The sequence below is a fragment of the Mandrillus leucophaeus genome, unplaced genomic scaffold (genome assembly GCF_000951045.1).
Source record: "Mandrillus leucophaeus isolate KB7577 unplaced genomic scaffold, Mleu.le_1.0 Scaffold448, whole genome shotgun sequence".
Taxonomy (NCBI): domain Eukaryota; kingdom Metazoa; phylum Chordata; class Mammalia; order Primates; family Cercopithecidae; genus Mandrillus; species Mandrillus leucophaeus.
The window spans coordinates 2,387,510-2,410,319 of NW_012104787.1; the positions used below are offsets into that span (position 1 = coordinate 2,387,510).

General features: G+C 45.2%; 1 protein-coding gene across 1 annotated transcript in view; it reads left to right on the top strand.

Moving 5' to 3' along the window:
• Positions 1-3,544: 3,544 nt before the first annotated feature.
• PLEKHH1 (pleckstrin homology domain containing, family H (with MyTH4 domain) member 1) overlaps positions 3,545-22,810 on the top strand; it is a 47,999-nt gene continuing 28,733 nt past the window's right edge. Inside the window, exons 1-4 of the mRNA XM_011994231.1 lie at positions 3,545-4,049; positions 17,573-17,635; positions 19,102-19,251; positions 21,426-21,509. Of these exons, the coding sequence (XP_011849621.1) occupies positions 3,876-4,049; positions 17,573-17,635; positions 19,102-19,251; positions 21,426-21,509 (471 nt within the window). The 5' untranslated portion in view covers positions 3,545-3,875. The remainder of the gene's footprint in view (positions 4,050-17,572; positions 17,636-19,101; positions 19,252-21,425; positions 21,510-22,810) is intronic.

Consider the following 22,810-nt stretch of genomic DNA (forward strand, 5'->3'; position numbering starts at 1 on the left):
CATATCCCCACTGACTGCTGTGGCATTTCAGTTCTGGGTATTGGAGGATTCAGGGTATGCCAAAGCAGGTATCAAGACTATGGCAGTTTTCTGACTCACGTGCCAAGCAGTTTAGCAGGCTGGGTGCCAGCAGAATCAAGAAAACTATGAGTTTCACAAGACTGGCCAAGAGCTGGTCATAATTTTAGCTGGGTATTGGGGACATAGGGACTTATTGTACTATTCTCCCTATTTCTAATGTGTGATAGAGCATTCCAGAATAAAATTAGAAAAAAAAATTGAGCTGAGTTTTGTTCCCAGCTCACTTCTCCTCTCTCATTTCCCCATTTATTTTTGCCATTAATGTATTTATGTTAGTGTGAGATTAGTATGAGATATCTGCTACCACTACTGAAGCATCATCATGGGAAGAGGACAGTTGTAGATGTTAGGAGATCAGGATTCTTGGCCCAGTTCTGCTACGCCTTAGCTCTATGCAAGGCTCTAAGCAAGTCACAGATGTGATGAGTTTTCTCATCTGTTCATTGTCACTAATTGTGCTTGTCCTCCATCTCAGGGATAAAGAGAGAAATAACACACGCATCGCAATGCTTTGACAAGTTACAAACTCTACTGCACATGTAAGGTATTCATTTTTGCTCATCCTTGTGCACTTTTATGGGAGGTATAAGTGCAAGGTGACTTAGCAGGTGAGGCTCAGCTTACTGGTATCTCCCTTATTTTATAGCTGTTGCTCAGACCACCTGCTTCTGTCGGAAGAGCCTCTGGGCCTTGGGTTTGGCAGCAGGCACCTTGCTCCTGATCTATTTCAAAACCTCTCTGCTCTCCTCACATGCCGAGGCAAGCCAAGCACGAGTCCCAACCTCCTCAGCAACTTGCCAGGGAGAGGATTAACCACACCACTTGATCAGTTCAGAACGATGATGTCATGGAGATGCTTGATTGGGGAAGGCATTCCCTAAATTAGGTATAATCTCAGATATAAGGGCTAGGCAGACACCAGTGACATATTTCCAAAGTACTTGGAGATTTTGATGATTTGGGTTTTCACTCTCCCAATAGAATCTAAGCAGCAGCTTTGACAATCAGTAAGAGGGAATCAATATTATTCACACTCTTTCAACTACACAAAATGATTACGTTTCCCTTGCCCCTTGCTTTTTTGCTTTTACTGTTATTTCTTAGCCCTGAACTGAGTTGCAAGACTCCCAGGTCCTAGTCTCAGATCTGCTATTTTTCCTATTTATACAAGGAAAAGCAAAATCCCAGTAAAGGACAAAGAAAAATCAAACATGAAGCCTCCCAGCCTTCTCTGAGAGCCTTACAAGGTTCTGTTTTGTCTTTTCAGCTGTGATCTTAGCTCAGAGAAGGTCATGTTTTGTTTTTGTCTTTTGTCTTCCTGCCGTTCCAGTTGGTCCTAGTCTTTTGAGATGGGGATTGCTGGGAGGTCACAATGTAGGGATTGTTTAGATGACAGGGCTGGGAAAGCAGCGCTGAAGTCATGTGTTCTGAGGAGCCAAGAACCGAGCTCACTTGGTCCATCAGTGGTTTAATTGTTGGGTCCTTCTCTGCAGGTCTTATTTTTTAGATGAAAAGTCAGGACACGTGGTAAGTGTCAGTGCTTGGGGAGATTACGGTGTCAGAATATTTGAGCCCAAGATGTCTTGGAAAATCTGGGATATAGGTTAATCCTTGTGCTAAGACTTCTGAAACATCCTAGAAATGATTTCTGCCATTACCAAGTCTACCACACTCTTTGTGAAATTGGAATTCTTTTTATTTTTTGGATGGATAAAGAGCACAGAGTGGCAATGATCAAGGAATTTGGAGCGAATCCCAGCTCCTCCACTAACTAGCTGTACAATTATCTGTAAATTACTTAGCTTCTCTGTTCCTCAATGTCCTCATGTGTGTGTGGAAAACGGTGCTTACCTATTGTTTCACAGGTTGTTGTAAGGATTAAAGAGGCCACACATGCCTGGCATACAATAAAGACTCAATAAACAATAGCTACTTGTAGTGTATGATGGGAGAAAGATACAAATAAAGGTCACGTGCGAGGGGAGAAGCACTATTGGTGATTAGCCCACCAAAGAGAGGCTAACTTTGTACTGTGGTAGTATCTGGCAACAGTACAGGAGGTGGCTGGATTTTCTGAGGCCATGTGGCTCCTGAGGAAGGAAAAGGGGATTTTTGAAAAGCAACAAATTTTTATTATGGAAAATTCCAGGCATATATTAAAGTAGAGAGATCATATAAAGAACTTCCATATACCCATCAGCCAGCTTCAAAAATTATCAACATTTTACTAATCCTGTTTCGTATATCTCCTCCCCTACTTACCTCTTACCATGAAGTATTTTAAAACAAATCCCAGATATTATATTATTTCACCTGTATATCATAAAAATTTCTAACAGATGACATTTAAAAATATTATCGGCTGGGTGCGGTGGCTAACACCTGTAATCCCAGCACTTTGAGAGGCTGAGGCAGGAGGATTACTTGAGGCCAGGAGTTCAAGACCAGCCTGGCCAACATAGTGAATCCCCATCTCTACTAAAAATATAAAAAATTAGCCAGGCTTGGTGGTGCACATCTGTAATCCAGCTACTCAGGAGACTGAGTCATGATAATCACTTGAAGCCAGGAGGCAGAGGTTGTAGTGAGCCAAGATTGTGCCACTGCACTCCAGCGTGGCTGACAGAGTGAGACTCTCCCTAAAAAAAAAAAAAGAAAGAAAAAAAAAACCCTAAAAAATTAACAATTATTCCTTAAAATCGTTGAGTACTAGGGTGACCATGTGTCATGGTTTGGGACAGACCGAATTTATACTTTGTGGCAAGCATCATTCATCATAATGCCCTAGAAGGGGGATTTGAAAGATCCTGATGATGCATGTGTCTCCCAGGCATTCTCTCCTGCTCGCCCTGCCTGTATCCCTCTCTCATGCACACTCATGCATCCTTCTTCCTTTTCTCATCCTCCATCCAGTGTTTTTTCTCTAAATATGTCCACAAGGCATCTGGGTGGATTCCCCTGGCTGGACATACTATAGGTGTCTACTTGATTTGTTCTGAATTTGTACAAATTTTTTTCCCAAAGACTTGTGGCTTTCTCCTGAGATTGCAGCAAAATATCTAGCAGTTTTCTGGTTTGCATCTTAGAACCTGAAGGAAATGGTGAGAATCTATTCCAAAGTGGGATGGATGATTCGATGATAACAATGAACACAATTGTCAGGGACGTTCAAAGCATTATATTTTATTTCCATTTTTTTCTCATCTAACATCTTATATAAATGAAATAGAATAAGAAATAAACTGGGAACCGGGGTTCTGCCTCTAATTAGCGACGTGACCTTGGATGCATCTGTTACCCACTTTAAGCCTTCCCTAAACACATCCCTCCCACTTTTCCCAGCTCCCATTCCCATTTATCTGCATGTCACTTGGCAACTATGACTACACTGTAATTAGATTTTCCTAAGAGTTCCTTGAAAAACCCAAAGACAAGGAATTTCTCTTAGCTCTGTTTTCATCTCCAGTGCAGAGCACAGGGTCAGGCACATAAATAGCTATTTAATGGATAAGTTTGTTGTGTGGATAATTGAAAAACAAATGAGCCCTACTTTTCACTTCTGTCCAAATGAGACTAGGTTCTCCTTACGGTTTCTCAGGTTTCGCGGTTTCCTGAGGCTCTCAGCTAACTTACAATGGAGCGGGACATACTGAGCTGAGGAAGGCAGGGAGGGGCCCTGGGGATCAGTGACCGATTCTCTTCCCCAGCCCTGTTTTGTCTGTCCTTTGGTCCCCTCCCGTTCTTTCCCCACAGAACTCTTCCTCACATGCTTATTTATATTTTCCTCTTTCTGCATGCTGGTTCTTAGGGCTCCCCGGAATAATCTAGAAGTCGTTTCCATCATGGCAGAACTCAAGGTGGACGCGCGGGCCAGCGTAGACTGGCAGAAACGCTGCCTGACTCTGGAAACCCAGCTTTTCCGGTTCCGCCTACAGGCCAGCAAGATAAGGGAGCTGCTGGCTGACAAGGTGAGTCCCTCAGAGCAGGGAGCTGCCTCTCCGCACGCAGAGGTTTATGGCAGGGAGGGCCTTGTGAGAGAGGGAGAGTTGGGGAAAGTCAACTTTCAGTAAGATGCTTTTCCCCACATGCAAAATGAAACCCAAGGCAGTTTAAGACCAAACTCTGAGCAGTTTACTAAGCTGTTATCTTGCTTGCGTCTTTGCTTGCTCATAAGGCACACCAAAGACTTGCTGCCGATCTTCTCGGTCCCCCATCACTTCCGGAGTCACCTGTGGCTGCAAAGGAGAGGTTCTATTATTCCCTTAACATTTCTTTCTCAGTGTGGGGAAGGACGGTGTTTCAGGAGAAAACAGAAATCTCTATCCTTCCTCTCACCCTTTGTTAAATAAATGAGCTACAGGAGGTGGTCTGCTTTCCTGGTAACAAGGACACAGGCTTTGGAGCCAGACCTAGCTTGGCTCTGCCACTTACTGGCTATATGACGCTGGGGAAGACAGGGTCTTCCCTTCACCTCTAAGACAGAAACACAAATGTCTACTTCTAAGAGTTATTTTGAGAATTAGATCAGATGACATATGTAAAGGTCCTGACATAGAATAGGTCTTAAATGAGAATAATTATTTTATTCACAGGTTTGGGTGGGCTGGTCTGGGAAACTGACCACCTTTCCTAATGTTTCTGTGGGAAGACAACATTCTATTTTATTTTATTTTATTTATTTATTTATTTATTTATTGGGATGGAGTTTCGCTCTTGTTGCCCAGGCTGGAGTGCAATGGCGCCATCTCAGCTCACTGCAACTTCCGCCTCCTGGGTTCAAGCTATTCTCCCGCCTCAGCCTCCCAAGTAGCTGGGACTACAGGCATGCGCCACCATGCCTGGCTAATTTTGTGTTATTAGTAGAGATGTGGTTTCTCCATGTTGGTCAGGCTGGTCTCGAACTCCCAACCTCAGGTGATCCTTGCCTCGGGTGATCACCTCGGCCTCTCAAAGTGCTAGGATTACAGACATGAGCCACTGCACTCCGCTGGAAGATACATTCTAAACTGCTAACTTTCAGAGGCATTCTGGAGCATAACCTGAATGGATGACCTGTTTTATTGATAGCTGGAGTCCAGCAGGACAAATCAGTGGCATCACCATGGCTAAGGGGAGTGGTCCTGGACTAGTCTGGACTAGAACTCTTGAACCTTGGGTCTGTTGGCATTCTTGTCTCCTAACTCAGACTTTGCAAAACAGAGATGTGCAGGGCTCCTGCCAGGTACTGCCAACAGAGGGGGATGGATATACATCAGGAAAGCGCAGCAGACCTTAGACAGTGATTCTCAAAGTGTGGTCAGAACCGTTTGGCCAGAACCACCTAGAGTGCTTGTTAAGCATGCATATTCCTGGGTCCCACCCCAGTCCTCTCAATTGAAGTATCCTGGGGGGTTGCTAATAATCTGCATGTTTAACAAGCTCTCAGAAAATGATTCTGTACATTAAGAAGTTTGAGAACCCTGTCTTAGGCTATGGTATTGGGGGAGGGACATGAGGGAAGGAAAGGATAAGTAGGGATTGACTCAGCCAGGCAGTCTGAGATATACCTCAGAGGGAAGAGACTTCTGTTTCTAGTAATATGGACAGCAAAATAACAAACAAACAAAAAAACCCCGCTATGAATCACCTGGAAATACTGGGTTAAATATTTAAAATATTCATGTAAATGAAGAACTGAGCACTGGAAAAAGTAAGAAACATCCTCAGTTAACAAAATGAAGAGGGGAAAGCCACAGTGGTACTCGACTCTGACAGCTGATTGAGGGGCAGGTGGCGTGTGACTGGCCTCCCTAGAGTAATGTAAGGTTTGAAGTTAAGAGTTTTAACATCTGTAGGGATAGAAACGAGGACTGGCCAGCTGGAGGCTGGAGCTGAAACAGACTTCTGCATAAAGTCAGGACTATTATTTCTTTTGATTAGTGTCGGTATGAACAAAATTTAAAAATAAAAAATGGCCAGGAATATTAAAGAACTTACCCTAAATAACAGGGTAGACAAGAAAAGGAAAATCATTCACTGGCACAGGAGATGACAACAGCTTCTCCGACTTAGTTAAGGTTCTGGGTAGGAAAACAAGAGTAGAGTCTCTCCTGAGAACCTGACGATAATACTGGCTTAATGTTAGGATTTACACTACCTGTGTGGTTTAGGAAACTCAAGCTCTGGGCCAGTGATACCCCTGGGGAGCCTGGTAGGGACAGAAACAAAACCTCTCTGGAGACACAAGACCTTAATTCAGATCACACAGGATCCACACAGAAAAAAAAAAAAAAAAAAAAAAAAGCCTTAATGAAGAGGAATATATAATCAAAAATGACTAAATACTTGAGGAAATAATCTACAGTGAATGAGTATCCACATACACAAAAAACAATTGGACTAGATCCCCAACAACTTCTAATAGTGGAACTGTTGCCAAGAGACTATAAAATAAATGAGTTCAGAAGTTTTGAAGACATAACAAAGAAATTGAAAGCATAAGACAAGAACAAGACACTACCTAAAAAGATCAGGTAGACTTGAAAACTAAATAGAACTTTTAGAAGCGAAAGTGTTTTCATTGAAATTAAAGTGTATTAATGGATAGATTAAACATCAGATTAGGCACCACGGAAGATAGACTTAATGGACAGGAAGACAGACCTAAGAAAATCTGAAAAGTTTCCAGCATGCTGCCTATAGAAATAAAGATACAGCGGCTGAGACCTGGATGTTAGAATGACAAGGTCCTATGTCTATCAAATAAGATTCCAAAAGTGGAGAAGAGAATGAAGGAAAGGTATTACTTGTGAAGAGATAGTGGCTGAAAAGTTTCCAAACTTGATGAAAGATGTGAAGCCTCAGATTCAGGAAACAGTAAGTCTAATCAGGTTAAGTTTTTAAAAATCATAGTTTGGTTAGATAATTGTTTGGCTGCTGTAAGAAACAACCTCAAATAACAATGGTGTAAACCAGGCTGATGTTTCTTTCTTTCTCATGTAACCTTCCAGACACAAGCAGTCCAGCTCTAGGATATCCTCTGGATATGTGAAGGGTGATATCCTCTGGATATGTGAAGATGGGTCACCTGATAGTCACATTTCAACCCCTTCCCTTTAAGTTAGTGACTCAGAGGTTTCATACCTTCCTTCTACTGATATCCCACTGGCCAGATCTTATTCACATGGTTATACCCAGCTACAAAGAAGGTTTGTACATTTCTACAAATAGAAATGTAGTCTTTATTCTAAATAACCATGCGCTCAGCTAAAAGTTGGGGGTTCTATTCATATGAGAGAGGATAGATAATAGGGAAAAACCAGCAATCTTTAAGTCTAGACTAATAGGAGGGATAACAAATAGAAACAGAGTATACATACCTCAAACCAGTAGAGTGAGGAAATGAAAAAAGGAAAGCCTATTAAATCCAGATAGGGACAAGAAAATAATATATTAAAAAAAGGAGTAAACAGAAGGGACAAATGAAGTGGCAGAAATAAATCCAAATATATTGGTGACAAGGTGACATATATATTACAGCATTGATGTATGAAAAATTGGAAACATACTAAATATCCATCAACAGAGAGATGGATAAACATATTCAGTGTATTTGTACAGTGGAATACAACATTGCAATTAAAAATGAATCAAGTAGAACTACATTTGTAAGATCAATAAATCTCAAAAATCAGCATTGAACAAAAAACATCTGAAGGATATATACAGCATCATACAGTTTATGTACTTCTGAAAACCAAAGACAGTACTGTTTATTGTTTCTCATCCCAGATCCATGCTCATGGATTTTATATATTTGGGAATAAGCATATGATTTCAACAGAACAAAAGCTCTGCTGCTAAAAAAAAAAAAGGTTGAAAACACTGTCTTAGATTACAACAGTTAGAACCATTTAGTGGCTAACCTGGGGGTTGCAAAGTCAAATGTTTACAGGTAAGCTAGATAAGTGAAGAGAGCCAGGTGGGTCCTGGGAGAACATGAGGGTACATGCTGAAGCCACTTATTGCCATAAGAAAATGTAACGCCAGGTTTTTTTTACCATATACAAATGAGGTAAAAATATAAAAACAGCCAAGTGTAGGATCAATGCCAGGGGGAAGGGGGTAAAATTGGAGAGAAGTACGCAGGGCTTCAACTGTGTCTGTCATGGTCCATTTCTTAAAGACAAACATCAGAAGCAGATGTGACAAAAATTAAGGGTTGACAAAGCTGAATGGTGGATATATGATTTTTTGGGATGTTTTTAGACAAAGTGACAAGTGACAGGTAGATACATGTTTTTTGTTTGTTTGTTTGTTTGTTTTGAGACAGAGTTTCTCTCTTGTTGCCCAGGCTGGAGTGCAATGGCATGATCTTGGTTCACTGCAACCTTTCCATCCCAGGTTCACGTGATTCTCCTGCCTCAGCCTCCTGAGTAGCTGGGATTATAGGCATACACCACCACGCCCGGCTAATTTTGTATTTTTAGTAGAGACGGGGTTTCTCCATTTTGGTCAGGCTGGTCTTGAACTCCCAACCTCAGGTGATCTGCCCGCCTCGGCCTCCCAAAGTGCTGGGATTACAGGTGTGAGCCACCACGCCCAGCCGGCAGATACTTGTTTTAAAAAATTATTCTCCTCAGGCATGGTGGTGCGTGCCTGTAGTCCCAGTGACTCAGAGGCCAAGGTGTGAGGATCGCTTGAGCCAAGGACATTGATGCTCTAGTGAGCCATGACCACACTACACTCCAGCCTGGGTGACACAGCAAAATCCTGTCTCAAAGGATATATATATATATATACACTCTACATATTTCTGTTTGCCTAAAATATTTCATAATAAATGTTTTAGAGTGCCTCTCTACCCTATTCCTCAGGGGCCAACAGAGTGACTGGAAAGCCTTGGCCACATTATAAACACCATACCTTCTTTCTCTACAGCCCCTGGAGTCTGGGTAAACTGAACTTTCATAATATCAACACCTTCTTGTCTTCAAGTCTGTCTCTGATCCTCATGTAACCAGAATGCCCTCGCATGGAAATGTTAGGGGTGAATAGTGTGATGAGTCAAGAAAGGGGAAAGGCATAGACACGGCAGGAACAACTGGGCATGTGGGAAGGAAGAGGGGAGAGACACAGATCTGAACTCGGGACCATGGGGTGGGAGACTTAAGTAAAGAAAAGGACTGGGACCTTAGCCCGACACTGGACCCCTTGGCAGGAAATCTTAAGGCCACAAACACCATGTTGGTCAATGTCAGGATTGTGTCTGTCCTCTGCAATCATCCCTAAACCAGTAAGACAGGTCCAGCAATTCATGAGATGCTTTCCCTAGCAGAGCCAAGACAAGTTATAGATCCCAGAAAGAGATGCCTTGGGTTTCTTAGGAGAGCTCCTGCTGGGGCCAAGAATCATGCCAGTTCCCACCTGCACTGGGAGAAGCCATGTCAGTTGAGTCTCTGGCCAGCCCTCTCACCTACCTGTTCCCTACCTCTCTACACAGCTGGCCCTGGGACATTGCATGGGCAGATGACTGCAGGCTGCTCACTGCTGGCTATCCTGCAGGGTGAGCAAAGCCTGGGTGCTTCTCCGTGGGGCCATCTCTGCTTAGGATCAGACCCGCCTGTGGGCTGCGGAGGCTTGGAAGAATGCCCTTCTTCCTACCTTGACACAGCCTACTTGCACCTGACTCCTTCGTACAAAATTGTCATTGTAGTCAGGGAATAATCTGTGCTAGAAAGAATTTTTTTTAAGAAGCAGAAACACCAAGGCTCTTAGATAATCCCTCACCTAAAGGAGAGAGAGCCGGATGAAGGGAGAGGAGAGTCGAGACTGTGCCTTTGCTGTTACACCTCTGACTCTGGTGTGCTATTGCCATGGTTACCCAGCCTGCTCGAGCCACCCCATTCTGGAGCCAGGTTAGCCGTGGGTTCCCTTTCCTTCCAGTAGAGGAGGCTGAGGGAGTGGTTAATGACTTGAGATTCACATCTTGCCCTGCTCTGCTCATCATTTTCCCTTCCTGTCTTTCTTGGCCTACTGGAGAAGCCACAAAGGCGATTCAGATCAATTTAAAAATTGATACTGTTCTGAGAGGCCACATAAATGGATATGGAAATGTGATTCTTTCTTGGACTTTTTCATTCTTGCTAAACCTGTTTCTCAGTTATCCTATCAGAAAAGTGGGAGTATAGTATCCATCCACAAAAGAGCATTGTAGGAATTATCATTATGAATTCATGGCATCAATATTAGAATACACGGTTTTTCTTTACTCCCTATCTGCTTCTTTATGCCAAAAGGGCTTTGAGTGTATTAATACAAGAAGAAATAGGCCAGGAGTGTTGGCTCATGCCTGTAATCCCAGCACTTTGGGAGGCTGAGGCAGGCGGATCACCTGAGGTCGGGAGTTTGAGACCAGCCTGACCAACATGGAGAAACCTCGTCTCTACTAAAAATACAAAATTAGTCAGGCATGGTGGCGCACGCCTGTAATCCCAGCTACTCGGGAAGCTGAGGCAGGAGAATCGCTTGAAACCGGGAGGCGGAGGTTGTGGTGAACAGAGATTGTACCATTGCACTCCAACTTGGGCGACAAGAGCAAAACTCCATCTCAAAAAAAAAAAAAAAGAGAGAAGAAATAATGTGACAAAACATTATTCTGTTTGTAGCTTAAAAATTTCTAAATGAAGCAGCAGTTTACCAAGTCCAGTTCCAGTGCAACCATGTGTACTTTCACTGTATCCCAATTGCTCGCCAGTTTTACCAACCAAGGTTTTGGAGTATAACTCAGTTTTTGATCTACCTACCAAAAATTTGTAGTTCAGAAATTTTTCTGAGTGGATAAATGGTTCCATTCACTCCTCTTAAGCAAGAGAACAATGGATGTTGCTCCTCCCACCTCAGATGGATTATACAGAGGCAGCAGTTCAGCTTAAGTGCCAGTTTCACAACATATGGGTAGCCCAGAAAAACATATCTTAAAATATCTCATACTTTGTGACAAGGCCAGGTACCATAAAAGGAGAATACAAGGATGATTTGGAAGTATGTTGAAGTTTGCATAAAATCATCATGGAATGGGTCTTAGCAGGTCTCTGTGCTCACAAATCTGATTTGTTTTGGGAGAAGATGCCTTCTAGGGCTTTTATTCTGTGGGGGCTCTGTGTGTGTGTGTGTGTGTGTGTGTGTGTGTGTGTAAAAGAGAGATTTTTAATTTTTTTTTTTTTTTTTTTTGAGACGGAGTCTGACTTTGTCACCCAGGCTGGAGTACAATGGTGTGATCTCAGCTCACTGCAACCTCCACCTCCCAGGTCCAGGAGACTCTCCTGCCTCAGCCTCCCGAGTAGCTGGGATTACAGGCACGCGCCACCACACCCCGCTAATGTTTGTATTTTTAGTAGAGACGGGGTTTCACCATGTTGGCCAGGCTGGTCTTGAACTCCTGATCTCAAGTGGTCCACCCGCCTCAGCCTCCCAAAGTGCTGGGATTACAGGTGTGAGCCACTGTGCCCGACCTTAAATTATTTTTCTAACCCCCTATTTTTTTTTATAAGGCTGCCCTCCTGCTCGTCATAGTATTTCTCGGGAACCATGGTATGGATGAGTTCTGTAGTGCTGGTGAACCCTTTGCGAGGAGGTGCTGATGGGGTTATGGCTCCAGGCTATATCCCTAAAGGAGTCAGCTTTGTTTTGCATTCTGTGGCCAGGCTACTGTTTCTTACAATGTGGTCTGTGGACCACCTCCTTCATCCACAAGCACTTTCTTTACAAGCACTTTCTGGAGCTATGTCTCTGACTTGCTGAAGAAAAGCTCTGTGAGCAGAGCCCAGGAATCTGCATGGTGATAAAGCCCATGTGTAATTCTTATGCCCTTGAAAGTCTCTCCTGCAACTAACCTCTGCCATGGCCTTACCTCGGACCCCATTCAGCTGTCTTTCCAGTGGATCCCTGGAGCCCCATGTGGCCCAGAGAGGTTCTGGGGTTGTGGGGTATAGTGGAGCCCACAGACAAGACTTGGAGCCGTTTCTCTTCCCAGCCCCACATTCATGTATTTTATGTATTTGGGAATAAGCATATGATTTTAATTGATCTGTTGCTAAAAAAAAAAAAAAAAAAAAAAAAAAAAAAAAGCTGAAAACCATTGTCTTTATGTTTTTTATTTTTTGAGACAAAGTCTCACTCTGTTGTCCAGGCTGGAGTGCAGTGGCGCCATCTCGGCTCACTGCTACCTCTGCCCCTGAGGCTCAAGCAATCCTCCCACCTTAGCCTCCTGAGTAAGTGGGACCACAGGTGCACACCACCATGCCTGGCTGATTTTTGTGTTTTTAGTAGAGACAGGGTTTCAACATGTTGTCCAGGCTGGTCTCAAAGTCCTGAGCTCAAGTGATCCACCCTCCTCGGCCTCCTAAAGTACTTGGATTACAGACGTGCATCACCGCGCCTGGCCAAAACAATTGTCTTTGATAACAACAGAGTTAGAACAATTTAATGGCTAAACGGGGGGTTGCAAATTCAAATATTTGCAGTTAATTTAGACAGATGAGACAATGAAGAGAGCGAGAGGTTCTGGGAAAATGTGAGGGGAAGGGCTGAAGCCACTTACTGCTATAGAAAATAGAAAATATAATGCTAGTGTGGCCAGATCTTTTGATTTTTTAAGAGAAGGTGGAAATCAAGATGTATATGGAATCTGGATTTTTATGTGACATGTGAGATTTGGATGTGAGAGGCAGTGTAGTATAGTGGCTGACAGCACGGACTCTGGAGCCAGTCTACTTGCGTTTGAATTCTGGCTTTGAATCTTAGTAGCTGTGTGACCTTAGGCAAGTTACCTTACCTCTCTGTTTTAGCTTCCTGATCCACACAATAGGGATACTAATAGTACCTGCCTTCTGGGGTTGTTATGAAATATAAATGAGTTAACGCATGTACAGTGCTTATGACAGTGGCCCTGTTTAGCTACATAAGTGTAGCCTAAATGTCCTACGTGTATATACACACAGCCCTACACAGACCAGGTGGCCCTGTTTAGCTATATACATATAAGCTAAATGCCCACAGCACAGTGTAGGTCTTATAGGACACTCTTTAAATTAATAGTGGGCAACCTCTGGCTTAAACCCATTCTTTCTGTAGGTGAACCGTAAGTAGTCCGATCATACAATCTATCACCTAAATCTATCACTCTGGAGAGAAAGTGAAAGGGGGCTCTATTACTAGTCATGCTGAGACAACAGGTGAGCATCACACTGTCCTGGCCAAACTGGTCTCCCTGCTCCTAAGTGCCATCTTTGTACAGGAAAAAACCAACAAGTAGCTTTTACCAATAAACTTCCGAATGCCAGGCCATGTACATGTGCTTTACGTGGGGCGGTGTGTGGAATCTTCACAGCGATCCTAGGAGGTGTCATTATTCATATTATTATTATTTATTTTTTTTACTGATGAGGAAACTGAGGCACAGAGAGGTTAAGGAATTTTCTAAAGCCACACTGTGGTGGAGTCAGTCAAGTTCCAGAGCCTTACCTCTTAGGTGTGCTGTTCTCTCCCGTGGGTGCAAAGCAGTGGTAATAATGTTGAACCTCTCATGCCTGTAATCCCAGCACTTGGGGAGGCTGAGGCAGGTGAATCACATGAGGCCAGGAGTTCGAGACCAGCCTGACCAGCATGGAGAAACCCCATCTCTACTAAAAATACAAAAATTAGCCAGGCATGGTAGTGCACGTCTGTAATCCCAGCTACTTGGGAGGCTGAGGCACGAGAATCGCTTGAACCTGGGAAGTGGAGATTACAGTGAGCTGAGATCGGCCACTCCAGCCTGGGATACACAACGAGATTATGTCTAAAAAAAAAAAGAATGTTGAACCCTTTTCTCAAAGGGATCATTGAGACCCAGGATGGTGTGGCTCTTGGCTCAGGCCACTGCTTGGCATGGCAGGACTGTGCTGGGAGTACAGGAGAGTCCCAGGTGCTCCTGCCACAGTGGGCTGATATTTCACAGCACCTCACAGCGTGTGACAAGGAACTGCACACTTGGGGGTTAAATGCCAGATTGGTGCCAAGTGCACTTCATCAGGTTGCTGCAGCCAGTTCTAGGGCAGCTTATGAGTCTTATGTGCAGCTGGTGAAAGTAGATCCCTGTCAGCCACCTAAACCTGACACCTCCTTGGCTGGTGCGTTACCCCAGACCCACACACTGAAAGGACAGCTGAGGACATGGTCCTAGAGAACCCTGGAACAGCCAAATAAGGGTGCCCACCTATAGCACCAGCTTTGCAGAGCTCCAGGTGTGGCCCTTTAAGCAAGGGTGAAGAAGAAAGTTCTGCCCTCGTGAAAAGTGTTGATGCTGGAGCTAAAGTGTTCAGACAATAGTTTCAGAGAAAAAAGAATACTCCAGCATAAAAGTGAATATGAAATGCTTTGACTGTCAAGTGTCCTTGCCAGGACACAAGGACTGGGAGGATCGGTAGTAATGAGGACCACCTGGCAGTGACAGAGGGTGACCCAGGGCTGGGAGGATACCCCAAGGGAGACCCCAGGCTCTGAAAGGTACCTTGCCATTCCATCTACTTCAGTAATAGCATGCGCATGGGATAGATAATAAAATCTGGAGGGGAAAAATGCTCGCTGTGTTGTCAATAACAGAGCGATTTCTGGTTCTGACCAATGTCATTGACTTATCACTCTTGACCCAAATGGAAATGCCTCCATGGGAGGTAAGACCCAAGTTTATCCTTTACTCCACCTTGGTCTCCATTTGCAAAAGAGCAAGACAAATTTTTCCATCAGATGAAGTTAGAAAATATCAGCCAATCGTTGCAGAATGTCACAAATATGAATTATCATTTTCAATGGAAAGCCTATGCCTTCTTCTAAGCTACAGAGCAGACTAGTTAGGTCTTAATAGTCCTGCTGAAGTTCAACCTAGGAAACTTATTGAGGGTCCAGGGCCTTCCCATTCAGTATTTCATTTTATTCTTGAAAAAGAAAATGCTCCTAATCACTGCATTCACTAGATTATTTCTGGTAAAAAACAAAAAACAAAAAACAAAAAACAAAAAAAAAAAACACCCAAAAACTCAACTCTGGCTAGCTTAAGCAAATGGGATTTATTAGAAGGATCCTGGGGCAGCTCACAAAACGAAAGGAACTATCCAGCAACCATGACTTGGTGAGGTTTGTGCCCCTTCTCCAGGGCAGCTCCCTGGTTCCAGCCTCTGATCTCTTGATTCCAGATTCCTGGAGAGAGAGAACCTGGCTGGCCCAGTTAGGTCTGGTGTCGAAGAGGGAAGGGTTATGCGGTACCAACACTGGGGACCACCACTATGTATCAACCAACCCCCCACCACCAAGTAGAATTCCTTTTGCACTGGACAACCACCGCTATAACCATAATATTGATTTATGCTGTGCTGTTATCTGCCCCGTGGCTGCATGGCAACTGTGTGAAGGTCAAGGAACTCCTCTGGGACAAGCCTGAGGACTGTTTGACTTAGGACAGTCCATCTGGCTCACATCGATGCCCGAAACTGACCAGAACCAACCCACTCACTCAGCTTCCATCGAGAGGTTTGACTAGTGTTACCCTAAGAGAGGAAGGAAAGAAGGGGTGGGGGCATCCTTGGCTTGAACACGTGAATGCCTGTCAGAGCGGGCCCTATCCATGGGAGCACTGGGGCATTTTTGTCCCATGGGTTTAAGTCTTGAGTTTTACTTGGGATCTTCAGATAAGCATAACTCTAACTCTCTGGTGTCCAAGGGAATGTGCCCTGAAAGCATCAGTGTCTCCCCAGTCCCAGGAAGGAGGAAACAATGGATGAGGGAAGGCCACTCTGAGCAAAGAGGTCCCCCTGGTTCCCAAACATGAACTCCTGTTCCCGTGTAACTTTTCTCTCACTGTCTAGCAGCAGGCTGAGGGATCCCGCTCATCCACCTTTTAATTAAGGAAAGCAGAATTTCAGCTGAGAGACTGGAAAAGAGAGAAGGATTGATCAGTTCACTGGTAAATATCAGCTAGGGTCCAGGCTGAGGGGAGAAGGTTGAATAGCCAGAGAAGAGGCCAAATCCTTAGAGAGGAGGTTGGGCTGAAGCTTGGGAAGTGAGGGACACTGGGCCTGTCCAGCCTCGTGGAAGGCGCGGCTGGGATGCAACGCCTCTGGGACATGTATGAAGCATATGTGTTACTCTGGGGCAAGGCAGGCTGGGAAGGGAAGTAGCGGTCCCAGCTAGGCTGTGGCACATGGTGTTAGACATGAGAGCGGGATGCATGAATTTGCTCTGCTTCTGTGGGTCCTCCATGTGATGGTGTACAGTTGGGCAACAGACAGTGGTGCCCTGGCAGGGGGAGAATGGGAGCTGACATCCAACGCACACTTCACTTACCAAGCCATGAGCTTGAGAAGCTGCAAAGAGATGCCGTGTAGGCTGTGGGCTCGTGCGCAGCTCTTTAGTCTTTAGCTTAGATCTGGTACCTGAAGAGCCTCCACGTACAAGAACTTCGGTCCCTTTGCTTGGCCCACTTGGTGTAATTTCCAGAATTTCCATGCTCCTCAGGCCTGAGTGACACACCTCTACTGGCAGCAAGACAAAATTTTTATGTTTATTAAATTTTTTTTTTTTTTTGAGACAGGACCTTGCTCTGTCGCCCAGGCTGGAGTGCAATGGTGCCATGTCAGCTCACTACAGCCTCAACCTCCCGGGCTCAAGTGATCTGCCTGCCTCAGCCTCCCGAGTAGCTGGGACTACAGGTGCATGCCACCACGCCCAGCTAATTAGAGAAGAAAAATTTTAGTAGAGACGAGGTCTTGCTATGTTGCCTAGGCTGGTCTCAAACTCCGGAGCTCAAGTGATCTTCCCGCCTTAGGCCCCCAAATTGCTGGGATTACAGACGTGAGCCACTGTGCCCAGCTCACAAGATAGAATTTTGAAAAATGTATCTTAAGCCTCTTTTTGTCTTTCTAGTTCTTTAAGATTAAAGAAATCAAATAAGGTGATAGCCCTGAAGCCCTTACAGGCAGAGGTGTCCTCAACTGTGGGTGAGGAGGTATTCGTCCCCAGCCAGAGATATTCTGAGTGGGGAGAAACGTTCTCTATTGATGACACAGGGTGGGCCCTATGGGAGCAGCAGCATGGCCCTGCCTTCGACCCAATGCTGAGAGGACAGGGGCCTCGGGAAGGGGAGACTGAAGCCAGGACAGGGCGGGATGCTCAGAAAGAATGACAGTGGAGCTGCTGCCCTCCTCGGACACCCTCCATCAGGACAAAAGAGCTGGGCCTCCACTCCCTCAGCAGAGGGGACAGCAGCCACGGGCTCTTCACCTGCCCCATGAACTCAGGATTAGGGAACTGAGAGTTGCCTTGAAAATCTTTACCCTGACACTCTCGAGCCACTTGAGATGGGCACTTGAAACCTGGCCTGTGTGCAGTGTGTGCACAATTCTCTAAAGTGGCCTTGATGCCATGTTCATAGTAGGGACATGGCACCTACATCTCCCCTTTCTCTCTGGCCGAGCAGATGCAGGAGCTGGAGCAGAGGCTGCTGGAGGCAGAGCAGAGAGCAGAGAATGCCGAGACCCAGGTAACCAGGGGAGGGGACTGGCGGCAATATGCAGGGGATTGACTGTCGGCCCTTCCAGGCCCTTCCCATGGACACAGGTGGACACACACATCACCAGCAGTGCTGTATTATACCTGAACCAATGAGTGTGCATGGAGCTTTCTGTGGGAATGGAGTCTTTGGGTAAAGATCCATATAGCAACTGGGAATAGTATTCCAAATAGGCTGGACTATGCTATGGTAACAAATTAAGTCTGAAGTCTCAGTGGTTTATCACATTTAGTTCTCACTCATGGAACCTGTCCATTGAGGGTTAGCCAGTGATTCCGCTTCCACAGTCACTCAGGAATCCAGGTTAAAGGAAGCTTGCCTACCTTACAGCTGGACCACTTGGAATACACAGCCTTCTTGGTTGCCATGGCAAAGAAAGAAAGCTGGATGTCTGTGCACTAGCTTTTACTTATTTTTAAAATTTATGTATTTTTATTTTTTATTAGAGATGGGGTCTTGCTGTGTTGCCCAGGCTGGTCTCAAACTGCTGGGCTCAAGCTATCCACCCACCTCAGCCTCCCAAAGTGCTGGGATTACAGGCGTGAGCCATGCACCTGACCTTATTTATTTATTTATTTATTTATTTCTAGAGACAGGGTCTCACTATTTGCCCAGGCTGGTCTGAACTCCTGGGTTCAAGCAATCCTCCTGCATCAACCTCCCAAAGTGCTGGGATTATAGGTGTGAGCCACCACACTCACCCTGCACTAGCTTTTAAATACTTCAGCCCAGCCAGGTGCAGCAGTATGCACCTATGGTCCCAGCTACTTGGGAGGTTGAGGCTAGAGGATCCCTTGAGCTCAGGAGTTTGAATCTAGCCTGGGCAATATAGCAAGATCCTGTCTGTTTTAAAAAATTTTTAAATAAATAAATATATACATACATACATACTTGAGTCCAGAAATGATGCACCATTTCCACTTGGACCCCATTGGTTGGATCAATGACATGGCTCCATCCAGCTGCAGGAGGGTTGAGAAATATGAGGCAGCACATGGCCGTCCAGTGAACAGTAAATATCCCTACCATGGTGGGGTTGGGACAGTTGCTCTCCTAGGCTGTTTGTCCTGCTCAGTTCATTCCTACTGGGATCCACAGAGGTCAATGGCACAAGACCAGCTGCTTTTTCCACTTATCGTCTCCTCTGCCCTCCTCGTACCCATCTCTCCATTACTATGACCTAGAGTAGCCAAAATGAGTTTCTTCTTTGTTAGTCCTTCTTTTGCTCAGATTGGAGCTTTATAAATGATAATTGGATTAATTGGCTCAGACTGCCAATTAATTAGAGATGGGGTCTTGCTGTGTTGCCTGGGCTGGTCTCAAACTGCCTGGGAGTCACAGCCTGGGGCATCAGAGGGTGTCCCATCCCACGTTACTGGCCACTGCACACCCCGTGTGAATGACGGGAGGTACTATGAGATCATTGTACTTTTCAGGTGGGTGTCATGGAAGAGAAAGTAAAACTGTCCAATCTGAAGAATGTGGACTCGGGGGGGAGCCTGCACCAGAAATACCAAGAATTGCTGAAAGCCATAAAGGGCAAAGATGAGCTCATCAGCCAGCTGGAGGCTCAGCTGGAAAAGCAGGTAAGGGCTCATGCGCAAGGGAGCACCATGCCCTCTTCGACATCTGTCCCGCTGGCCCCCAGCTTCCTGAGCTGGTCTGCTCAAGCCCTCAAGTGCTGGTGAACTCACTTCCTCCTGAGCCTGTTCTTTTATGTGGAAATTTCATTATAGGAAGGGCTGTTCCTCCCACATCTGCTCATTAGAAGCCAAGCAGGGGATAGAGTAGAACAAGGAGCTTGGAGGCAGACTGACCTGGGTGTGAAGCCCACCTCTAGCACCTGCTGCTTCTGACAGTGGGCAAAGCTTTTAAGCCACTGATTCTTATTTTACACATTTATAAAAGAAGGTGGAAACACCTCATAGGGCTGTTGGGAGAAGCATCCTGTGTGACCTGTGCCTAGCGTCAGGCACGTGGTCAGTACTTGGTAAGGAGAGCTTTTCTTTCTCCATTCTGGCCTTGTCGTGCCCTGCCAAGATGAGACACGTGATACTTGGCTGTAGTATGATCAGAGCTGCGCAGAACTGGATGGTCAGTCATGGCCAGCTGGTTGCCCAAAGTTTCTCAATGAAGCTGAAGAGGCAGAGACCAAAGTTGCTGCCTCCTCAGAAAACCAGGGTCTTCCCTCCTTAGCACATGGAAGCCCAGGAGAGGCCACGGCCCAGCATTTCAGCTCCACTCGGCACCTTTGCTCCTGAGAGGACTTCTGGAACGTCCCCCTGCCAGTTCCTGTGTCCTGCCTTCTCTCCTTCACAATCTCACCAACTCCATCCCAGTTCTGTCCCTTTCCTCTGCCACTGACCTCACCTACCCAGCTTTCCCCTTGTGCCAGAGTGCCATCATTTCCAACTAAACACCCCACAGTCTGGACAGATGACTTTCAATTTCCTACACATGCCTTCTCCATGTGGGATCCTGATGGTGCCTTCCAACCATCATGGGCAGATTCATGTTTACCCATCAGCATTCATCAAATAGGCCCTTAATGGAGGTGACTTTGTATGCTGTGGGGTACCATGTGTTCCTGAAAAATGATGGAAAAATAGAATTTTGACACATGGAATCTCTGACCAATTCTTCCATTGATTTTAGACATACCTTCTCTTCTGAGTAGCTCATAGTTAGAAGCGGCAGCATCCTGGGGGTTAGTGGACAAAACGACTCTTGCTAAAGCTCCTTAGGTCAGAAAAAATGTCATTTTACAATCAGAATCAGTAGGTCAAGATCATAAAAGAAAGGGCACTGTTTTGTGAGTCAAGAGACCTGGTTTTAGTCCCAGCTGTGCCATGAATGGACAGAGGCAAATCATTTGTTGCCATAGCCTTAGTTGCCACAGAACTACAAAGACAGTATCAAACCAGGTCAGGGTCGGCCAACTTTTTCTGTAAAGGTCCAGGTAGTAACTATTTTAGGCTTTGTGGACCACCGGTCTCTGTTGCAACTGGTCAAAGCTGCTGTTGTAACATGGAAGCAGCCACAGATAATACATAAATGAATGAGCATAGCTGTATTACAGTGCAACTTTATTGACAAAAACAGGTCTGGTTGGGGGCAAGCAGATGGAGGACTGGATTTGGCCTGAAAGCCATTGTTTGCCACACCTTAAACTAGATGACCTTTAAGGTCCTTCCAGCTCTGAAATACTGAGAGTCTGACGTCTGACGCTGGGATTACAGGCGTGAGCCACCGTGCCCGGCCAGGCTGCTCCTCTTTAGATACAAACCTTTTCAATCATCTCCTCTTTTGACTATTTTGATGGAAATACCTCAGCGATCTGCAATTTCGCCTTATTTTTTAACTATAAATGTAATACATACATGCTTATAGTAAAAAATACAAAAGTGGCCAGAGGACTATAAAACAACAAGTCACCTCTCTCTCCCTCCCCAATCCTTGATTTCCACTCCTCACTGTTAATGTTGCTTGCATATGGAAGCACAGCGTTCTCCTTCCATGGCAGGGATATGCCGTGTTTATTCAGCCAACCCCTTAGTGGTGAACACTTAGACTATTTCCAGTTTCAAGTTTTTAAATTTTGTGTTACCTTATCAAATAATATTGCAACAAACGATTTCTGCTCACTGGCTTTGCAAGGTCAGTGGCATGCACACTTGACGTTTCTTGGAGTCTCCCACCTCCAGTCAGTCAGTCTCCTGGTGACTGTTGGGATTAACAGAAGGCCCTCTCTTTCTTGCAGAAGCAGATGAGAGCAGAGGAAGCAAAAACTGTTCAAGAAAAAGCTGCAAAGATCAAGGAATGGGTGACACTCAAGTTGGCAGAGGTGGGTTGGAAACTCATCTTGGCGGCCTTCCCTGACCCCCGGAGTTTCCTGCCCCCTTCTCTCTGGGGTGCCTCGGCTGACCTTTGTTCTGTCCAGCACTTGTTCTGCATTCAGCCTCCATGCTGAGACACTGTGGTTCACTTCCCCTTTCCTTTTGTCTTGGTTGGGTCTCCCTGGAGCTCCTGACTAGCTTGGTGCTGGATTTAAGTTTGGGAGAAGGAATGTGTCTCACTTCTAAAAAGCCCCCTCAGTTTCTTTCTAGGAAGCCCATACAGGCCATCATCCACTCGCTCCACTGTCTCTTTTATTATTGATTATTATTATTTATTTATTTATGAGACAAAGAGTCTCGCTGTCTCGCCCAGGCTGGAGTGTAGTGGTGCAATCTCGGCTCACCGCAACCTCCGCCTCCTGGGTTCAAGGGACTCTTGTGCCTCAGCCTCCCTGAGTATCTGGGTTTACAGGCACGCGCTACCACGCCCAGCTAATTTTTGTATTTTTAGTAGAGACAAGTTTCACCGTGTTGGCCAGGCTGGTCCTGAACTCCTGACATCAGGTGATTTGCCCACCTCGGCCTCCCAAAATGCTGGGGTTACAGGTGTGAACCATCGCACTGCACTACTTTCTCTTTCATCCTCTTAGTTCTTTTTAACTATTTGTATGTGTGTGGTAAAATATACATAAAATGTACCATTTAAGTGTACAATTCAGTGACATTAAGTACATTCACAGTGTTGTGCAGCCATCACTGCTATCTATGTCTAAAACTTTTCATCACCCCAAACAGAAACTCTGTACCTGCTAAACACTAACTTCCCATTCTCTTTTCCCCCAGCCCCTGGTAACCTCTATTCCACCTTCCTTTTCTATCTTCCATTTTTGTAGTTTATCACATGCTGTACCTTTGTTTAGGAAACTGAGGACTTGAAGCTACAGTGCTATAGCAAACAAACAGAAAACAACCTCCTTCTAAATAAAAGGAGTGGGAATTGCAGTTTGGAAAAGGTCGAACATACTTTTTTTTTTATTTTTTGAGACGGAGTCTCGCTCTTGTTGCCCAGGCTGGAGTGCAATGGCGCAATATCGGCTCACTGCAACCTCTGCCTCCTGGGTTCAAGCAATTCTCCTGCCTCAGCCTCCTGAGTAGCTGGGATTACAGCTGGGATTACTAGCCACCATGCCTGGCTAATTTTTGTACTTTTAGTTGAGACGGGTTTCACCATGTTGGCCAGGCTGGTCTTGAACTCCTGACCTCAGGTGATCCACCCACCTCAGCCTCCCAAAGTGCTGGGATTACAGGC